This window comes from Trichosurus vulpecula, chromosome 4 (genome assembly GCF_011100635.1).
Source record: "Trichosurus vulpecula isolate mTriVul1 chromosome 4, mTriVul1.pri, whole genome shotgun sequence".
NCBI classification, from domain to species: domain Eukaryota; kingdom Metazoa; phylum Chordata; class Mammalia; order Diprotodontia; family Phalangeridae; genus Trichosurus; species Trichosurus vulpecula.
In genome coordinates, this window is record NC_050576.1 from 121,885,883 (window position 1) to 121,903,845 (window position 17,963).

The following is a 17,963-nucleotide window of genomic DNA, read 5'->3' on the forward strand; positions in this document are numbered from 1 at the left end:
TACAAGAATAGAGATAACTGGGGTTCATCTTCAGAGGAGGATATTGAAGTAAAGAAACCCCCAAAGAGTAAAGTCAAATGGTCACCTGCCCAAAAAGAATTTATAGAAGATCTTAAAAAACTGTAAAAATCAAATGACAGAGATGGAGGAAAAACTGAAAAAAAATTAAAAAAAGAATAATCCAAGAAAAATAAGAAGGTTATTAAAGGAAAGTCATCCAATTAGAAAAGAAGATCCAGAATCTTAAGGAGGAAAATGACACCTTGAAATTTAGAATTGGGCAAAGTGAAGCCAGCGAAATTATAAGAGATCAAGAAATAATTGAACAAAATATGAATAATGAAAAATAGAAGAGAAAGTGAAGCATCTTATAAGAAAAACAACAGATTTGGAGAATAGATCAAGAAGAGAAAATATAAAAATAATCAGATTAACTGAAAGTTATGATCAAAAAAAGAATCTTGATATAATAATAAAAATAATAATTAAAGAAAATTGTCCCCAGGCATTAGAACAAAGAGGGGAAGTAGAAATAGAAAAAAAAATCATCCATCACCACTTAAAGGAGATTCTATGAGGAAAACTCATAGGAATATCATAGTTAAATTCTAAAACTCTCAGCTTAAGGATAAAATATTAAAATCATCAAGATTAAAACAATTTAAATATGATGGTGCCACACTCAGAATTACACAAGACCTAGCAGCAGAGACATTAAAGGACTGCAGGTCTTGGAACACAATATATCAAAGAGCAAAAGAACTGGGCCTCCAGCTGAAAATATCATACCCTGCAAAGTTAAGTGTTATTCTGAATGAAAAAAAAATGGACATTTGACAAACTCTCAAGACTTTCAAGAATTTGTCAAAAAATCTTGAACTTAATAGAAGATTGGACCAAGAAGAAGAACCAAGAGAAACATAAGATACATACCAAAGACTGATTATAAGGGACTCATAAGGACTGACTGTTTACCTTTTATGTAAAATATAAAATGTATGTCTGAGATGGTTATTAGTAATTGGCAAGTTCATAAGAAAGATTGGGTTAAACCTCACTATGATATGAATTTAAAAAGTAAAACGATTTAGGAACAGCTAGAAAGAGTAATAGTTTTATACGAATGAGGTACAAGAGGAAGAATGGATATAGAGGAATTAGATGGGGGAGGAGGGTTGGTAGTTGTGGTAACCTACTTTCATCCAGAATGGGTTTGAGGGAATACATACATACATATATATATATGTGTGTGTGTGTGTGTGTGTGTGTGTGTGTGTGTGTGTGTGTGTGTGTGTGTGTATACATATATATATATTTAGAAAAGTATAAAAGTTTTCTAAATTTAGGAGAAATAAAATGGTAGGGGCATAGGGAGGGAGGAGAGGACAAGGGAGGGATTTTTAGAGGGGAGAATGAGGGAGTAGGCAAAAGGGGGTATAGGAAGGTGTTTAGATTTATGGTAATGGGAGGATAGGGGAGGGATCCTTGGAGGGCGGTAGGCAAGTAATAGGAGGGCAAGGTAGTGGGTAGAAATAAAATAGAGGAGTCAAGAGGGATAAGAAACAAGAGAAATGCACAAACAGAAGAATAAAGATCAGGAGTACAGCTTTTTTTGGGAAAATATATGTCTCCATACGTATGTATATATGTATATGTATATTTATACAACTCTATCTATAGAGAAACATATTTAAACTTTATTGTAGCCTTCTGGGGTCAGGGGGAGGGAAAAAAGAACAAAGTAAAAGTACACAGCAGAGAACAAAAGAAAACTCATAAGGAAGCAAAGAAAAGATGGACAATTCTCAACATAATGTGTATTTATCATACTGGCTTTCTTGAAATGAAAATTTATTGTTACATATTTTGAATCCTCTCTTATCTTCTGCTATGCACATGACATGCTTTTTTTTCTTTATTATGTTGTATTTAAGTTTCAATATTTAAGTTTATATGTATTGTTTCTTATTTGTGTTCTGGCCTTTGAGTCTAAAATAAAATTTAAAAAAACCAAATTGTTAACATCATGTGTCAATAACTCTATTTCATTTGTGTGTTTTTTTGGTTTTAGTTTCATTTTGTGTTTTGTTTTAGATATGCCTGAACTTAGACCCTAAAATATTCCTTTGATACTCTTCCCTATCCTGTGCCTCCCAAACAAGAAGGAAAGTCACTTCTTTCACAGAGACAGAAGTAAAAGAGAAGAGGCTGGAGGAAGAAGTAAAGGCATTTTGAAATATGAATTAGGAGAAATAAAGAGGATCTCATGAGGGATGGCCTTGGTTTTCTCAATAAAATAGGACCCTAGGACATCTGCTGATAGAGAGGAGAAAAGGGGCAGGCTATTTGGGAGTTTGGAGAGAGGAAAAAAAGGCAAAAGGAGAGACATTTATTTGATATACATTAAACAATGTTTTTAGTATCAACATTTATAATAAATATAATCATGATAAAAATATCAACATTTATATAATGCCTACTACATGCCAGGCATTATGCTAAATGTTTTATAAGTATTATCTCATTTGATCTTCATAACAAACTTGAGAGGTAGGGGCTATTCTTAATCTCAATTTTATCGATAAGGAAACTGAGGCAAACAGAGGTTAAGGGACTTGCGTAGGGTCACATAGCTATTAAGTATCTAAGGCAAGATTTGAACTCAGGTATTCCTGACTTCAAGCCCAGTGCTCTATCCACTACACAACTTAGCTTCCCATATGCCCTAATATTCATCTACATGAAAACCTACTCATCTTTACCCATAATTTTCTATCATCTCTATTAGTGGAGATAATTAAAAAAAACTTCATTGGATAGACTTTCAAAAGATTACCATAATATTTGTATATACTAGGGATAAATCCAATATGAATACACACATAAAGAGTCTTTTTTTCCTTTTATATATTTTTGCATATTTGTTCCTGTGGTGTCTCTGGATAAGACTCTAAACTTTTTAGAGAGGAGGGATTATATTTTATATCATTTAAATTTTTTCCTTTAATAAAGTCCTATACAACTTGATGCTTAATAAATGCTATTGACTGAGCTGATGACTCAAAGAAAACTTGTGAAAAAACTTAAAAATGCAGCTAAATATGTATTTTAATACTGCTAAATGCCCTAAGATTATGTGACTGTTAACAAAAAAATTATTGAAATTTTTGCTAAAATGTTATTATGAAGGATATTTCCAGGTTCTTATGAAATTTTTTACTATTGCTAATTAAGTAGGTCACTCTAAATTCAAGTTAAGTAGATAAGTCAACAAGCATTAAGCACCTATTTTGTTCCAGGCACTAAGCTAATAGCTGGAGAGATAAAAACAGCCTGGAACAGTCCCAGCCTTCAAGGAGCTCACAATCTAATGAATTTGCAGAATTTAGTTGCAAATAAGATAGAGGTGAGATTTGTAGCTAGTATCTGATAAATGAGAGAAATTAACTAGAAGGCCACTGAACTCCTTTACAAAGCTACATCTGTGCTCCTTTCTTGGATGATAGAATTAGAAAGACCTCAAAATAATATTTTAGCCTGGAACATTAGACTAAATCTAATTTAAAAATTATAAAGGGATAAATATAAAGATATCCCTTGGATTCAAAGAATAAAATGCAAAAGTACAGGATGGGAAAACTTGGTAGAGAGTGGCCTATGTGAGGAAAAAAAATCTGAGGGTTTTAGTATACTCTAAGGTCATTATGAGTAAGTAAAATAGTGTGGCAACTGAAAAGCTAATTCAATCATGGGTCACATTAATGTAAGTGTGTAAGGTCTGTAACAAGGAAGGAGAGACTTCTATTGTACTTTGCCCTGGTAGGATAGTCTGGAATATTGTGTCTAGTCTAATGTCACATGTTAGAAAGGCTATTGAGAAGAAGGATCATATCCAGAGGAAGATGACTCGGGTAGTGAAAGGCCTATGAGGATATTTGTTTAAGGGGTAAGGATGTATTCTATCATTTTATGTATTATACTTAAAAGGGATAAAATTTCATGATTCTTCAAAGAGACTGCTTTTCTATCTTTAAAGTTTATTTGAAAACACATATTTAAATATTTTAAATGATTAATATATACTCCAGAAGTCTGAATTCGTATTCAGTTATAAAATGTTGGGGCAAAATCAAACCAAATTTCATTCACAGGTGGGAAAATCCCCAAACTGCTAGCCTTATCTTTTAAGCCATCTAGTGCAGCAATAAAAATTTCTTTTGTGTCCAAAAAGAAGAAAAATGTACTATTAAAATTCAATTCAGAAGTGATAAAAACTGAACATGGAGCAGCTGGTTCATAGCACCTCCTCTGTATACTCTGGGACATTGGGGCCCCATTAATTTTGTGTGTGCATGTGTATATGTGTGTGTATGTGTGTGATGTCTATCCCATGTGCAAATTAGCATTTCAAGTACCATAATCTGTCATATATGAGTCAGCTGACCCAAGAGAACATACCTTCCATAGCTTTGCTTAATTTGAATATCTGTTTTCTGTATGTGTGGATTTGTGTTATTTTAAGTAGTGTTAAGCATGTAGACATTTTTAGAAAATATCATTTACAAATATAGATTGCTCTTAAAATAGTTTCAGAGAAGAGAGAAAACTGGCAGAATAGATTTGAAGGAACCATTATTTCTTCCTAAATTTGTTGTTTTCTAAATCCATTTCATATCATATAAACAAATATAACTTGATGTTTGATTGTATCTTGACAGAAATCCTCATGTTGCTCAGTCAATTTCATAGTAGGCTTTAAGTTGGGAAGAAAATCCTAACCTTTTTTTTTAAAATAAGGTCTAATGTAAAAAAATTCTCCCATACATAAACTTAAAGGAACCCCTTTAAAGCTTGCATGAAAAAATTTTCTACTAGAAAATGAACTACAAAGAGCTTTCCAAAGAATTTTATCTCATTTTCACAACAATAAAATGTCTAGAGCATGATCTAGGCAAAAAAAAAGACAATGTGATTTCAGAATTTATGTGATCTATTTCACAAAATATAGGTATCTCCAAATATTAAATAATATTGCCTAATAAAAGAGCTAAATAAACTTAATAGGTATAGTTCTATCACTACATTCTTGGTCTAAGAATATTTTTATTTTAATATTCAGAGATAATCTTCCAAGGAATACTATTTTAATACCTCATTGACTTGTGAACGTTGATACTTGTTTCTCAAGGCTACATCAAAGAGCACAAGCTGTGCCACCTCATACCATGTTAAAAAGGCTTTGAAATCAGTCTTGGCAATAGACTGAATCTGCTATCCAAAAACAAACCCAGCCATGTGCAGCAAAGCTCATCACCAAGAGGTAGCCATTAGGTGATGAATCCTTTGGCCATGTCAATCCATGAAATAAAGAAAAAAATTGAAAAAGATCCTCAATCTTCTGCAGCCCCTTCTCTTTCTACAATGACATTGATGGAATAGCAAAAAAGGACGAAAGTATCTTGAGAATCACACAGTTTTATGAACATGAATTTAACTATAGCTATTCAAAATGTGAAATATTTGTCAATAACCAAAGAAATTGACATACTCTTCTAAGAACCAAACCATATCAATACAGATATTCTTAGGATAAATAAAACTAAAAGAAAAAGGAAGTGATTATTTAGTCAATCATCAAAGTTATTGTCATCATTAGCAATGATTAAGTGCTGCTCTTTGTCCTTACCACTATATTGGATAAGTTTAGTCCTATAGTCAATATACATACAAAACCAGTGGTCTGTACTGAATAATATGTATGATCTCTTCATGTTCCTTATAATCTTGGGTGAATGACTTAAATAATTGAAGCAGAGCATCTTTGTTAGCTAAATTGTCCACACCATGTGTATCCATTTTCCTTTGGAGTGGCATTTTGAAAAGAAGAAAAGTTTTACTCTTACTAAGAATATTCAATAGTTGACAATTTTTCATTCAATCCCTTATTATTCCTTAATGAAGGATCTATGATTTCATTAGTGTTGGAACCACCAGCGTGCCTACTTCTTTTACCAATGAAGATCACAACCTACCTGTGAATGTAATGCTAGAAAGGATGGTAGAAACAACTCATCCTAATCTCATTCTTACATAGATGAGCAGTTCAAACCCAGAGGGGTGAAAATACTTGCCTCAGATGAGACAGTAGTTTAATAAATATAGAATTTACTGAATGCTTAATTTAAAATATATAACCATATTATTAACATGTAGAAGTGAGTGTGTTTCTTTCAAGAAAATGATATTTCTACTACTCTATTAAGTCTTTGTTTTGTATTTGTAAAATAATTTAATTGCAACTTCTTATAAACTTAGTTAACAGGCTAAAAACGTGGAATGAAGAATGTTAACCTCTCCCCCGCCCCAATCTCCTTCAAGGTATCTCTGTGTCTATAGAAATTTAAAATGTTTTCATTTAAAAAGCCAACAATAAGATATGGGATGGTCAAGAAGTAATTATCCAATTGTTTTCTTCCTTTTTGTTTCATTAGTAGCTTGAGGCATGTAAAGCTTATGTGACTTTCCTACTTTAGGCAGATAGTGACAGAGGCAAGATTCAAATTCAGGCCTTCCTGACTCCAAGCTGAATAAGCTTTCCACTATACCATGCTGCCCCCTCAATGATTCCTTGTTTAATAACAAAATTAAATATTTTCTCTTTCAGATTTTTGCCGTTTTCCAATTACAATAAGAATGAAAAGTACATCCCAATGATTCACTCTTCAACCAAGTATAATGGCATTTCTTATGGACAAAAACAATTCCACGATGAAGAACCTGAGAAATGGATAAGTAACAAAGTAAGTAAATGTGAGAATATAGAAGAGCATTTTTAAAGAACATACAGGCTGAAAAATAACTGAAAAATAATGTATTCACACTTCCTGCTTTCATAATGCACAATCGCTCATCCACATTCTTAGGTCCTATGAATGAAATTGTTTTTCCTAGTATTGTGGTATTGATCTTAACTTGACACATAGTCTCTTGTGATCAGTGGCAATGTCATCGTGTGAAAGTTGAAGATGAGCTCTATAAACAACGAAAAGAAAAAGGACAATTTTCCCACATATGGGGATCATACTGGTATCTTCAACATTTTAGATCATGGACACAGAAGCATTAAAATTGGACTAGACCACAAAGGTCATCTAATCCATTCTACAGATGAGAAAACTGAGACCCAAAGAAATTAAGTGATTTGCCCAAGGTCATACAAATAATAAGCAGAAGATCCAAACCCCAGTCTTCTGATTCCAAATCCTTTGTCCTTTGTACTATTTCATATTATTATTTGCATCATGTTGTTACCAGCTGATCTAAGCTCATTATTCATACCTACATGCACATACACCTCTTTTCTATACACTCATATGTACATTAGTATAGGTGTATGTATATATGTACGTACTTTATATCTATCAGCCATTGAATAGATCAAAGGGGAAAAATAGTTAAAAATCATAGAGGAAATTGCTATCTTCCAAAGACATTTAATGACTGCATAGTTTTCTAAAAATTTCTATTACCAGCATTGCGATATTTTTAACAGTATATATCTAATGAAAGAGTTCAGTCCTATAGAATATTATGTCAAGGAGTTCAAGGCTTCACAATTTTAGAATATTTGTCATGAATCATGAAACAAAAAGGAAGTAAACAATTGGCTAATTACTTCTTGACTATTCCATATCTTATTGTTGGCTTTTTAAATGAAAACATTTTAAATTTCTATAGTCACAGAGATACCTTGAAGGAGATGGGGGGGAAGGTTAACATTCTTCATTCCATGTTTTTAGCCTGTTAACTAAGTTTATAAGAAGTTGCAATTAAATTATTTTATAAATGCAAAATGAATATTTAATAGAGTAGTAGAAATATTATTTTCTTGAAAGAAATACACTCACTTGTACATGTTATTAACATGGTTATATGTTTTAAATTAAGCATTCAGTAAATTCTATATTTATTAAACACTTACTATGTGCCAGGCACTGTGTTAAGTTCTTGGGTACAAAAAGAGGCAAAAGGCCATCCCTGCCCTCAAGGAGCTTACAATCTAATGGGAAAGAAAACATGCAAAGGAAGCTATATGCAAGGTAAATAGAAATAATTAAGAGAGGGAAAACACTGGAATTAAGAGGTGTTAGGGAAGGCTTCCTGAAGAAGGTAAGATTTTAGTTGGTACTTAAAGGAAGTGAGGGAGATTATTAGTGAAAGTGGAGGATGGAGAGCATTCCAGGCATGGGGGACAGCTAGAGAGAATGCCTGGAGTCAAGAGATAGAGTGTCTTGTTTGTGGAATAGCCAGGAGTCCAGTGTGACTAAATGGAAGAATACATGTTAAGGGATAAGGTATAAAAGCTTGGAAAGGTAGGTAGGAGGTGGGTAGATTATGAAGCACTTTAAATGCCAAACAGAGCATTTTGTAATTTTGTATTTGCTCCTATAGGAAATTGGAAGCCACTGGAAATTCGTGTGTGTGTGTGTGTGTGTGTGTGTGTGTGTATACGTGTGTGTGTGCATGTGCGTGTGTGTGTGTGTTTGTGTGAGTGTATGTGATCTGCATTTTAGAAAAATCACTTTAGTGGCAGAAAGGAGAATGGGTTAGAGTGGTGAGATGACTGTATACAATGGTCTAGGTGTGAGATAATCAGGGTAGGCCCTGGAGGGCTGGTGGTGCCAGAGGAAAGATTTTGCAGAAGTGAAATTTGCAGTCTTTGGCAATTGCTTGGATATAGACAATGAGATAGTGAGGAATCTAGGATGACTCCTAGATTGTGAGCTTGAGGAACTGTGGGGGAAGAGTGTTAGCTTCTACAGTGATAGGGTAGAGGTGGAGGTGGGGGTGGGGAAGAACTTAAGAAACAAAATGAGTTCTGTTTGGACATATTGAGTTTAAGATATCTACATTTGGAGGAGATGGGATACAATAGGATCTCTTGAACAAATAGAGGCTTTAGCCTTGGTAAGGAGTATGAAACGGGAAGGAGAAGGAGGAGAAAGTGGTGGTAGGCTCTTGATCAATAGGAAGTGAGGAAGAATGGTCAAGAAGGAGTTCATGGATGATAGCTGCAATTTTTTTTTCTGTAAAATATAAAGCAAAGCCCTCAGCTGAGAGGGTAGAGGCAAGGGAAACATGGGAAGTTTGAGGAGGCATAAGAGGTTTGGAAGAGCCATTGTGGAGAATGGGGTAGAGGTGAAAAAGGAGGATATAGTAGGCTTGCCTAGTAGCAATAAATGCCTAGTTGAAGTTATGTCATGTAAATTTGTAGTTGAACTAGTCATAACAGTTGTGCAATTTTCTCCATCTTTCAGCAGTATGGGTAGTCACAAAGGAGATGAATGGTGGGAGTGATCAAAGGGTAAGGCTTGGCTGGTTCTAATTGGTGATACGATAAGAGGGTTAGGGATTCAAGAGAGGGGACAATGTATAATTAAATTGTTTCACCAAGGAATCAAGATGGGGAGAAAAGGAGATAGCCTGGGAGAGAATGAGGGGTCAATGGTTGGAGGTCATGGTAATGATGATGAGTAGGGTTACATAAGGGAAAGCAAAGAGAAAGATGAAAAGCCAAAAGATTATGATTGGAGAAAGGGATTTCAGAATTTTTGAACATGGAGGTGGTGCATTTTTGGGTGATGGCAAGGTTGAAGATATGACCATTTTTGTGTGTGACTGAAGTGGGGTGAAGGAGTACTTCATGGAAGGAAAGTAGGTTGAGGAACTGAGTGGTTAGGGTATTTTGAGAGAGAATCAATATGCATGTTGAAGTCTCCTAGTATGAGGATAGGATTTAGGGAGAGAAATATTCCAAGCCAGATATCAGACTCATTGAGGACAGAAGGGGAGTGACATGGGTGGTCTGTAGATAACTGGTACCAGAATTTTGATTGGGTGATAGAAAAAGGAAGAGAGGTTACCAAAAAGGAGGAAGGAGGAGAACCTGGAAGTGGCAATAGGGAGCAAGGAGTATTCCAACTCCTTCTGACTCAAGCAATGAGCTGAGGAGAATGAGTGAAGGTTAAGCCAGTATGGGGAAGGGTAGCCAGAGGAAAGCCATGTTTCATTAAGAGCTAATAGGTGGAAGGAGTGGGAGAGAAATAGGTTTAAGATAAAGGGAAGTATGTTGCCTATCATATAAGCATTGCAGAGGAATACAGTGGAAGGGCTGAATGGGTGTAAGATGAAACTTTGAGGTGAGAAGGTTGAAGGGGGCTGGTAATGAGGAATCAGTTGGTAGGGGGTATGAAGTTGGGTTTGGATGGTAATCTACTGGAGTTCAGAGTCACTGGGATGTGAAGGATATGACCAGGTGTGAGAATGTTAATCATTCTCCTCTACCCTTAAAGGACAGGTGTAGCAGGAGATGGGAGACCTGAAGTTGAAGGGAGGGTTGCTCTTCTCTGCACTGGAGATTCTCCACATCCCAGTTAGGAAGCTGGACTAGAGCAGGAGATGGAAAATGCCTTGTGCTGGTATAGATGAAAGAAGTTACTTTGGGACAGGGGGAAGATGCCTGGCCTGGTCCCTAGCAATCTTTCCTCAGGAAACACACTGTGCCAGCAGGAGAAGGAAGGCTCAGGGCGATCAGGGCACTAGTGTAACCACAATCCAAAGTTTTTCCATCTGAGGAAGCTGATTATAAGGTAGAGGCAGGAAGTGATAGACTTCCTGCACAGACAGAAGACCTGACCTGGCCTTTAGCAGCCTTTCCTCAGGACATTCCTTGCTTTCATTAAATTTTGGCAATGTGTAAGTTATACTTTAGAATGAGCTGGTTACTTTTGAAAATTAATTAATTATTTGAGGCTGCTAAGCTTCCACTTAACAAATTAGTCCTCCACTATTCTAAATGACATCTGTGTGTCCTTTACGAAATAATATAATGACTGAAAAGATCTGATTGATGATTGTAACTGATTGTTAAATCTAAATATTATTGGAAATACCCTTTAAAAATCCCCTTGTCACAAATATACAATCAATGTTAATACTTTTCCTTCTAATGATGTAATTTTTCCAGTTCTCAGGCTAGATATAATTTACTTTAATAGGCATGTTGCTTCCTGTTTGAAGTTGTACAATGTAATAACCATCCTTTTCTTATGTACATAAATGAACAGCTCGGCTTATATAGAATATCATCATACCAATCATTTTAAGAAATTATTAATTTTTTTAAAAGAACATTTAAATTGAGAAATTTAGCATTACAAACCAAACAGCAGACCAGCCTTATTTATAGTAACAATAAATGACACTCAAGTAGTACTTTGTGGCTTACAGAGCATTTCACTTATATTATCTCATTTATTACTCGAATCAGGTAAATTCTATAAGGTAATTTGTATAAGGATTATTCCTACTCTTCAGGTGAAGTGAAGTGAAGTGACTTGCCCAGGATCATTGTAGGTGTTTAATATTTTCTTTCCACATAATTTGTGGTAGTTTGTTGAGCAGCCCTTGTTGAATATAATATTTATTGCATTGTGGTCAGTAAGTGATGTGTTTAATATTTCTCCTTTTGTTCATTTATTTATGAGGTTTCCATGAAAACATACTCTAAACTTATTTCAACTTTTTTTGTTGTTGTTAGATTTGTCTAAGTCTGTAAGGGGTGATATTGAAATTCTCCACTATTAAATTTTTACATTCTTTCTTGTAACTCACTGAGTTTTCCCTTTATTATCTAGATGCTATGCTATTGGGTATATACATGTTAAATATTGATATTAATGGTCTACAGTACCTTTGAATATAATATAGTTTCTGTTTATCTTTTTTAAATCATCAGTTTTTGTGGTTACCTTGTCTGAGATCGTGATTGCTATATCTGCCTTTATGAGTTTAGCAGAAGCTCCATAAATTTTCTTCCAGACTTTTATTGTTAATCTGTGTGAATATTTATGTTTCAAGTGTGTTTTCTGTAAGCTTCATATTATTTGTTTTTGTTTTTCAATATATTCTATATTTTCTATATTCAATATATTCTAAAGAATCTTCTAAAGAAGAGTCTGTTATTTCATGATCTTATCCCATTTACATTCACAATTATGATTGTTTCCCTCTATCTTATACTCTTACATTTTTTCCCCTTTTGTTGCTTCCTGGTGATGAGCTAGAAGGATTGTGCTCAACATCAGTGCTCTATGTTTCATGCAGTCACCTCATACTCCCCTGCCCTCCCTTTCTCCCCCTCATCTAGAAGCCAATCACAGCCTCAATTCTGTATTTCCTTTATTTTTTTCCCTTTGCAATCTACCCTTTGTGTTTAGTTTTCTTTGCTTATGACTAATGCCTCTCTAAATCTATCACACTTCTTATTCCATCCTCTTCCCTCTTTCTTCTAATTCCCCTGTAAAGTTAAATTTATTTCTTTATCATCCTCTATGTGTATATTCTATCTTCATTTGACCAGTTCAGATGAAATTATTGCTCATGCCTTCCACTCCTTCTTCCATGTTTTCATAGTTTTCTACATGCACATGCTAATTACAAGATGATTTTTCCCCACCCTCTTAGCTCTTTCTTCTCTAGTGTATTCTTTTCCTCTCCATTTCCTTTTTTTTAAAGATAATCAAAATATAACAAAAGCCATTCCCAGGCAATTTCTCTTGTTTAACTCATTCTTGACTGCTGATGACAGGTTTCTGAAGGGACATTTGTATCATCTTAGCTGATTAGAATGTAAATGTTACTTTGTCTTTGTTTAATCTTTTTCAATTGCTTACTCATATTGACCCATCTGTGTTTCTTTTGATACCCAAACATGTATTTTAAAGTTTCTACTCTATCCTAAAGTTAGACATCTTATATTTCATTTCATTTTTCCTTGGTAAGATTATAATTAGTTTTGCTGGGTAAATTATTCTTGATTGTAAGCCTATAAATTATTTTATTTTGGAATATCATCATTCTCCAAGCTCCCCATTTCTTTAAAGTGGTAACTGCTAAATCTGTGTAATCCACACTGTAGATCCTTGGTCCTTAAACTATTTCAGGCTTCTTTCAAGATTTTCTCTTTGACTTGGGAGTCTGAATTTTGGCTTTGATGTTCCTCAGAATTTTCATTTTGGGACTTTTTCTAGGAGCTGATTGTTGAATTCTTTTTGTTCTCGCTTTCTCCTATGTTTCTAAATGTCTTGAAACATGATATCCAGGGTCTCTCTTATATCTTCCCAGTATTCTATGATTCTTAAATTATTGCTCCTTGATTTATTTTTTAGAACAGTTTTTTATGTGAGGTGCCTTATATTTTTAATTTTTCAGTTTTTTTTTACTTCTTAATGTTTTTAATTTTTTCTCATGGAATTACTATCTTTTCTGTGACCCATTCTGATTTTTAAGAAGTCTCTTACTTGGATAAGGTTTTATATCTCTTATACTAAGCTATTTATCCTCTTTTCAAATTGTTCCCTGAAAGCATTTATTTCTTTTCTGTTTCTTTTTCTTAGTAAGTCTTGTTTCATTAAAAAAAATTTGAATTCTTTAAAAAACTTCTTGCTTTATTTCTTCTAGGAGGTCTAGTTGACCTTGTGTCCAAGCTGGCTTTTTTCTTTGAGACTTTTCTCATAAATGTTTTAGAATCATTCTGTTCTACTGAGTGTGTCTTGGGCATCCTTGGAACATAATAGTTCTTTATAGTAGGAATGTTTTTTCATTTATTCTTCCAATCTTACTTTTCAAACTGGGGTTCTGTATGGGGGCCAGGCTGTGCGCATTTCTGATAGTAATACATGGGATTCATTTGGCCCTGATTTACATCCTTTGTCATCCTGATACTGCTTTATCCAGATGTTGAGTGCTATATTTTTTTTAAGAATCTCAAAAGTAGTTTGGGCCAGAGACCCACAAATTTTCAGTGTACCCAACGCAGTCTCATCTATGGCAAAGTCTGATTGCTGCCTTCTGATCTGAGTTTTGCAGGATCCTTTCCCAGTTTGCATCTGTTTTATACAATTATAGATTTGCCTTTTGTTAACTCTCTGGGAGACTCCTGCTGGCCCCATCTCCTATCAGCTAGCTTGAAGGATCTGCAGGTTCAGAGTGATAGAATTACATGTTCTGTCTGTCTAAGTGCCTTGCCCTAGTTACTTAGCTACAAGCCTCATACTAGGCTGGGGCCTGAAATCAAGACCCTATTCCAGGGTCACATGGTTGATGCTAGCTTCTGTTCCTGATCCTTTCCCAAAATATATCCTCAAACCCAGGACAATTCCTTGACCTGGTATGCATCCTTAGGTAGACTGCTGGGTGGCAGTTAACTGCTCAGTGATCATACTGTACCTGTGATCCAGCTTTTGACTTACAGGTATAAAGTTGCCAATTATCCCCTCTTCGTGATCACTGAGAGTCTCAAGCTTCATCTGGCTAGATCTCTGACTGCTTCTTGCCATAACACACAGCAGCAGGTCCCAGTTCTATAAGCCTTATCATGACACCTTCTTGGCTAGACCTAGTCCCTAGTATTTATAAACCTCTGTGTATTGCCCTACATTGATAGTCAGCTAGAAAAATGACTCATTCTATTTTATTTATTTTTTGGCTTTCATGACTCAGAAAAGTACTCTTTCTAGGTCTCTGTTGGAGTAGTAATTAGGGAGAGCTAGGCTGTATGGCTTCCTTCTATTCTGCCATCTTTGCTGGTCTCAGGTTTTTTTTCCTAATTAACACATCCTCATAAAAGCAATTAATATGGAAAGTATTAGATAATATTTCTATTTACTTTTTAAAAACACAATGAATTATCAATGATAAAAAATGAATATTTAAAAAAGAAATTACATCCAGCAAATTGAGGAAATTGGCTGTATGATACTTAATTTCCCCCCTAAAATATAAAACAAAAATCCTGGAAAATAATATAACTGTCATGAGCATTACTCAGATTAGTTTCTCCATTTATAAAATGTTTTTAAGTTAAATGGCTTAAATTATAGGTCTATGTCTTAATCAAAGGTCACATTTTCAAAGGCTATAAAAAAGTTTTTCATTGATAAATATCTGAGTTCAAATCCCACCTTAGACATTTACTTCCTCTGTGACCCTGAGGAAGTCACTTACTCTCTGTCTGCCTCAGTTTCATTAATTTTAAAAAGGGGATAATGATAGCTCTTACCACCCAGAGTTGTTGTGAGGATCAAATGAGATAATTAGAAAGCGTTAGCACAGTGACTTGTACCAAGTAAGTGCTATATAAATGTTAACTCTTATTAGTGTTATCATTTGGTATTTCAAAATAAGCATAAACATAGTAAGGGTACTACCAGTTGCCACAAATCTAATGTGTTTTGAGAGGTCTCAACAGTTGGACAAGCTAGGGATCCAATGCACTAACTATAATCTTTTGGTTATCAAAACACTCACATATGTTCGTACTTATTGAGGCAGAAATGATAGTCTACAGGCCTTAACTGAATTGGAATGAATTTGCATATGCATTTTAGACAACCACCTTTAACAGTATATTTCATTTTTTCCTTGTTTGCAAAATCCAGGAAGTGACATTTTAAGATAGTCCTTGTTGATAGATTCCTCCTATGCCTTATTATAGGTGAATTACAACACGACTGCAGCACTGTTTCATTATTTTCACAGGCATTTTGGCCCCAAACAGGATTTTATTATCTACAAAGCATAAAAATACCCAGCACTCCAAAGAATTAATTTAGAGAACCTAAGCATATTGCACAGAACATAAAGTTGACCTTTACCGTCTACAGCTTTTGGGATGGAGTGGGATGTGGAACACATCATAGATTTAATGTGGCACAACGCTGTCTGCAGAAACTTGGGTGGGACTGTGACTGCCTGCCCATGGCACCCGATGATTGAATCTGCTGTCACCAGCATCCTGATAATAATGAACATTCAGCTTAACGACCGTGATTATGATTATCATAATTGATGTGCAAGTGCAGTGTGTGGGGATCATTACAGCTGAACTGTACAGCAGAGAAACATGCCTTAGTTATGGATAATTTTACTTTTATGCATTGATTGGGATAAAATATGCCTTTCTATTTCAACAGACCAGCTTCATATAATTTTAGGAAGCTTTCTACATATATGGATTGATGATTATGCACTTAACTGAAAAAGAGACCATACTGTTGTTTGTTTTGAGTGGTTTCATTTCATTAGTGACTGTAAACAATTAAATAATTAGATGTAATTGAGGGAAAATATTTTTCTTATGAGGATGGCCTTCAATAATCAAATATTCAGTTTATGTTTTTTCTCTCCTCTGCAACACACTGGGGACTTCACTTTCCTATTATTACTGATCACCTCTCTTTGATTTTGCCAGAAGTCAATAGGAGGCTCCAGGAAAAACATACACTCACATGTATACAAAAAATAAAGATGCAGACCTATTTCTGTGTGTATACATACACATATACATAAATACACCCATGTGTATGTTTCCTACCAATTCTATACTATATTACAATGTACACTTATATAACCCTTATTGGTTTATGATGCACTTTTAATATATTTACTCATTTAATCCCACCAAAGTATTTTTCCCATTTTATAGGTAAGGAACCTGAGGTTCAAAGAAGTTAATTCAAAGAAGTTAAGTAATTTTACCAAGGTCATGTAGCTAATAAATAATGCACTTCAACTTTGTCAGCTCTTTTGACTTAAAGTCTAGTGCTCTTGGATTAGAACCTGAGGATGAAAGTAGATGTGGTGCATTATATCCAAAATTAAAGAAAAATCTAACTAATATTAGTCAAAATGTATTAGCTGGACATCCCTGTATACATTTGCCTCTAGACTGTGGACTGGGAGTGATGGTGGCCAAACACGAGTGTACACATTCTCATCAAGAAGCACAGCAAGCTTGAAAACCTCTGGTTTTCAAATGGCAATTAAGCCTGAAACGGCAAGATCACTACATCTGATTATTAATAACTCTACAGCCCTAAAGAGACCAAGGGAAATGTATTCTTCTGAGGCCTGTAAGATTTACATTACCCTAGGTGAGAGGATTGCCCTAGATATGCAGCTGTACACCATTGTGGAGGACAAAGACTTTTGTTTGACAGCCTAAGGTTTTATCACCTCACTATAAAATTCACCTAGAACTTTTTGAGCTAGACTGTGATTCTTGAAATTATGAAAAGTTGTATTTAAACTTTCTCAGTCTATGAAAATCCCACACCCACCAATCTTCCCTGCTGTGCTTTGACTTTAGAGCAAAAGCAGTTAAATTCTTTGTCTAGCAAAGGCCACCAAATCTAGCATCTGTATAAACTCTATGCAATTAGTTTTCTAATTTAAGATGGTTTTTCTTAGAATAGTAAAAGATAGCCTACAACTGTTTTGGCACCTCCTCACTTACACAGATTTCCTCCTTCCTTCCTTCCTTCCTTCCTTCCTTCCTTCCTTCCTTCCTTCCTTCCTTTCTTCCTTCCTTCTTTCCTTGTTTCCTTCCTTCCTTCTTTCCTTCTTTCATTCATTCCTTCCTTCCTTTCTTCCTTCCTTCTCTCCTCATTTCCTTCTTTTTTCCTTTCTCCTCCTTCTCTTCTCTTTTCTCTTCTTATCTTTCCTTCTCTCTCTCTCTCTCTCTCTCTCTCTCTCTCTCTCTCTCTCTCTCTCGACAAGTATCGCATAATATCAGGGGTTTCATGTACATTTCTTCACCTACTCTATTTTCTACCCAACTTCTGCTATTGGATGGTATCTTCAGATACATATGAAAGCTTATGCAGAAATTTTATAATAATATGGATTCAGTAATTGTTATGGGACATGTAAGAATGTAAGAAGGAAGAGAATTCTCTTCCTCTTTCCACAAACGTCTGTCTGGCTAGATAGCCATATTTTAATTGGTTTATTGGCACTGGCTGACCTGATGTTTATTGGTAGATCAGCTATCAAATGGAGGAAGAAGACATCAGAATATGTAAGGAAGCTGGATATATCTTATTCCCCTGTTCTCTCACTTC

The 17,963-nt window shown here is 34.8% G+C and overlaps 1 protein-coding gene across 1 annotated transcript in view; it reads left to right on the forward strand.

The window, feature by feature from the left end:
* The window catches only part of SPATA17 (spermatogenesis associated 17), a 278,409-nt gene that overhangs the window by 216,210 nt on the left and 44,236 nt on the right, over positions 1-17,963 (forward strand). The window contains exon 9 of the mRNA XM_036754828.1: positions 6,665-6,800. Within this exon, the coding sequence (XP_036610723.1) occupies positions 6,665-6,800 (136 nt within the window). The remainder of the gene's footprint in view (positions 1-6,664; positions 6,801-17,963) is intronic.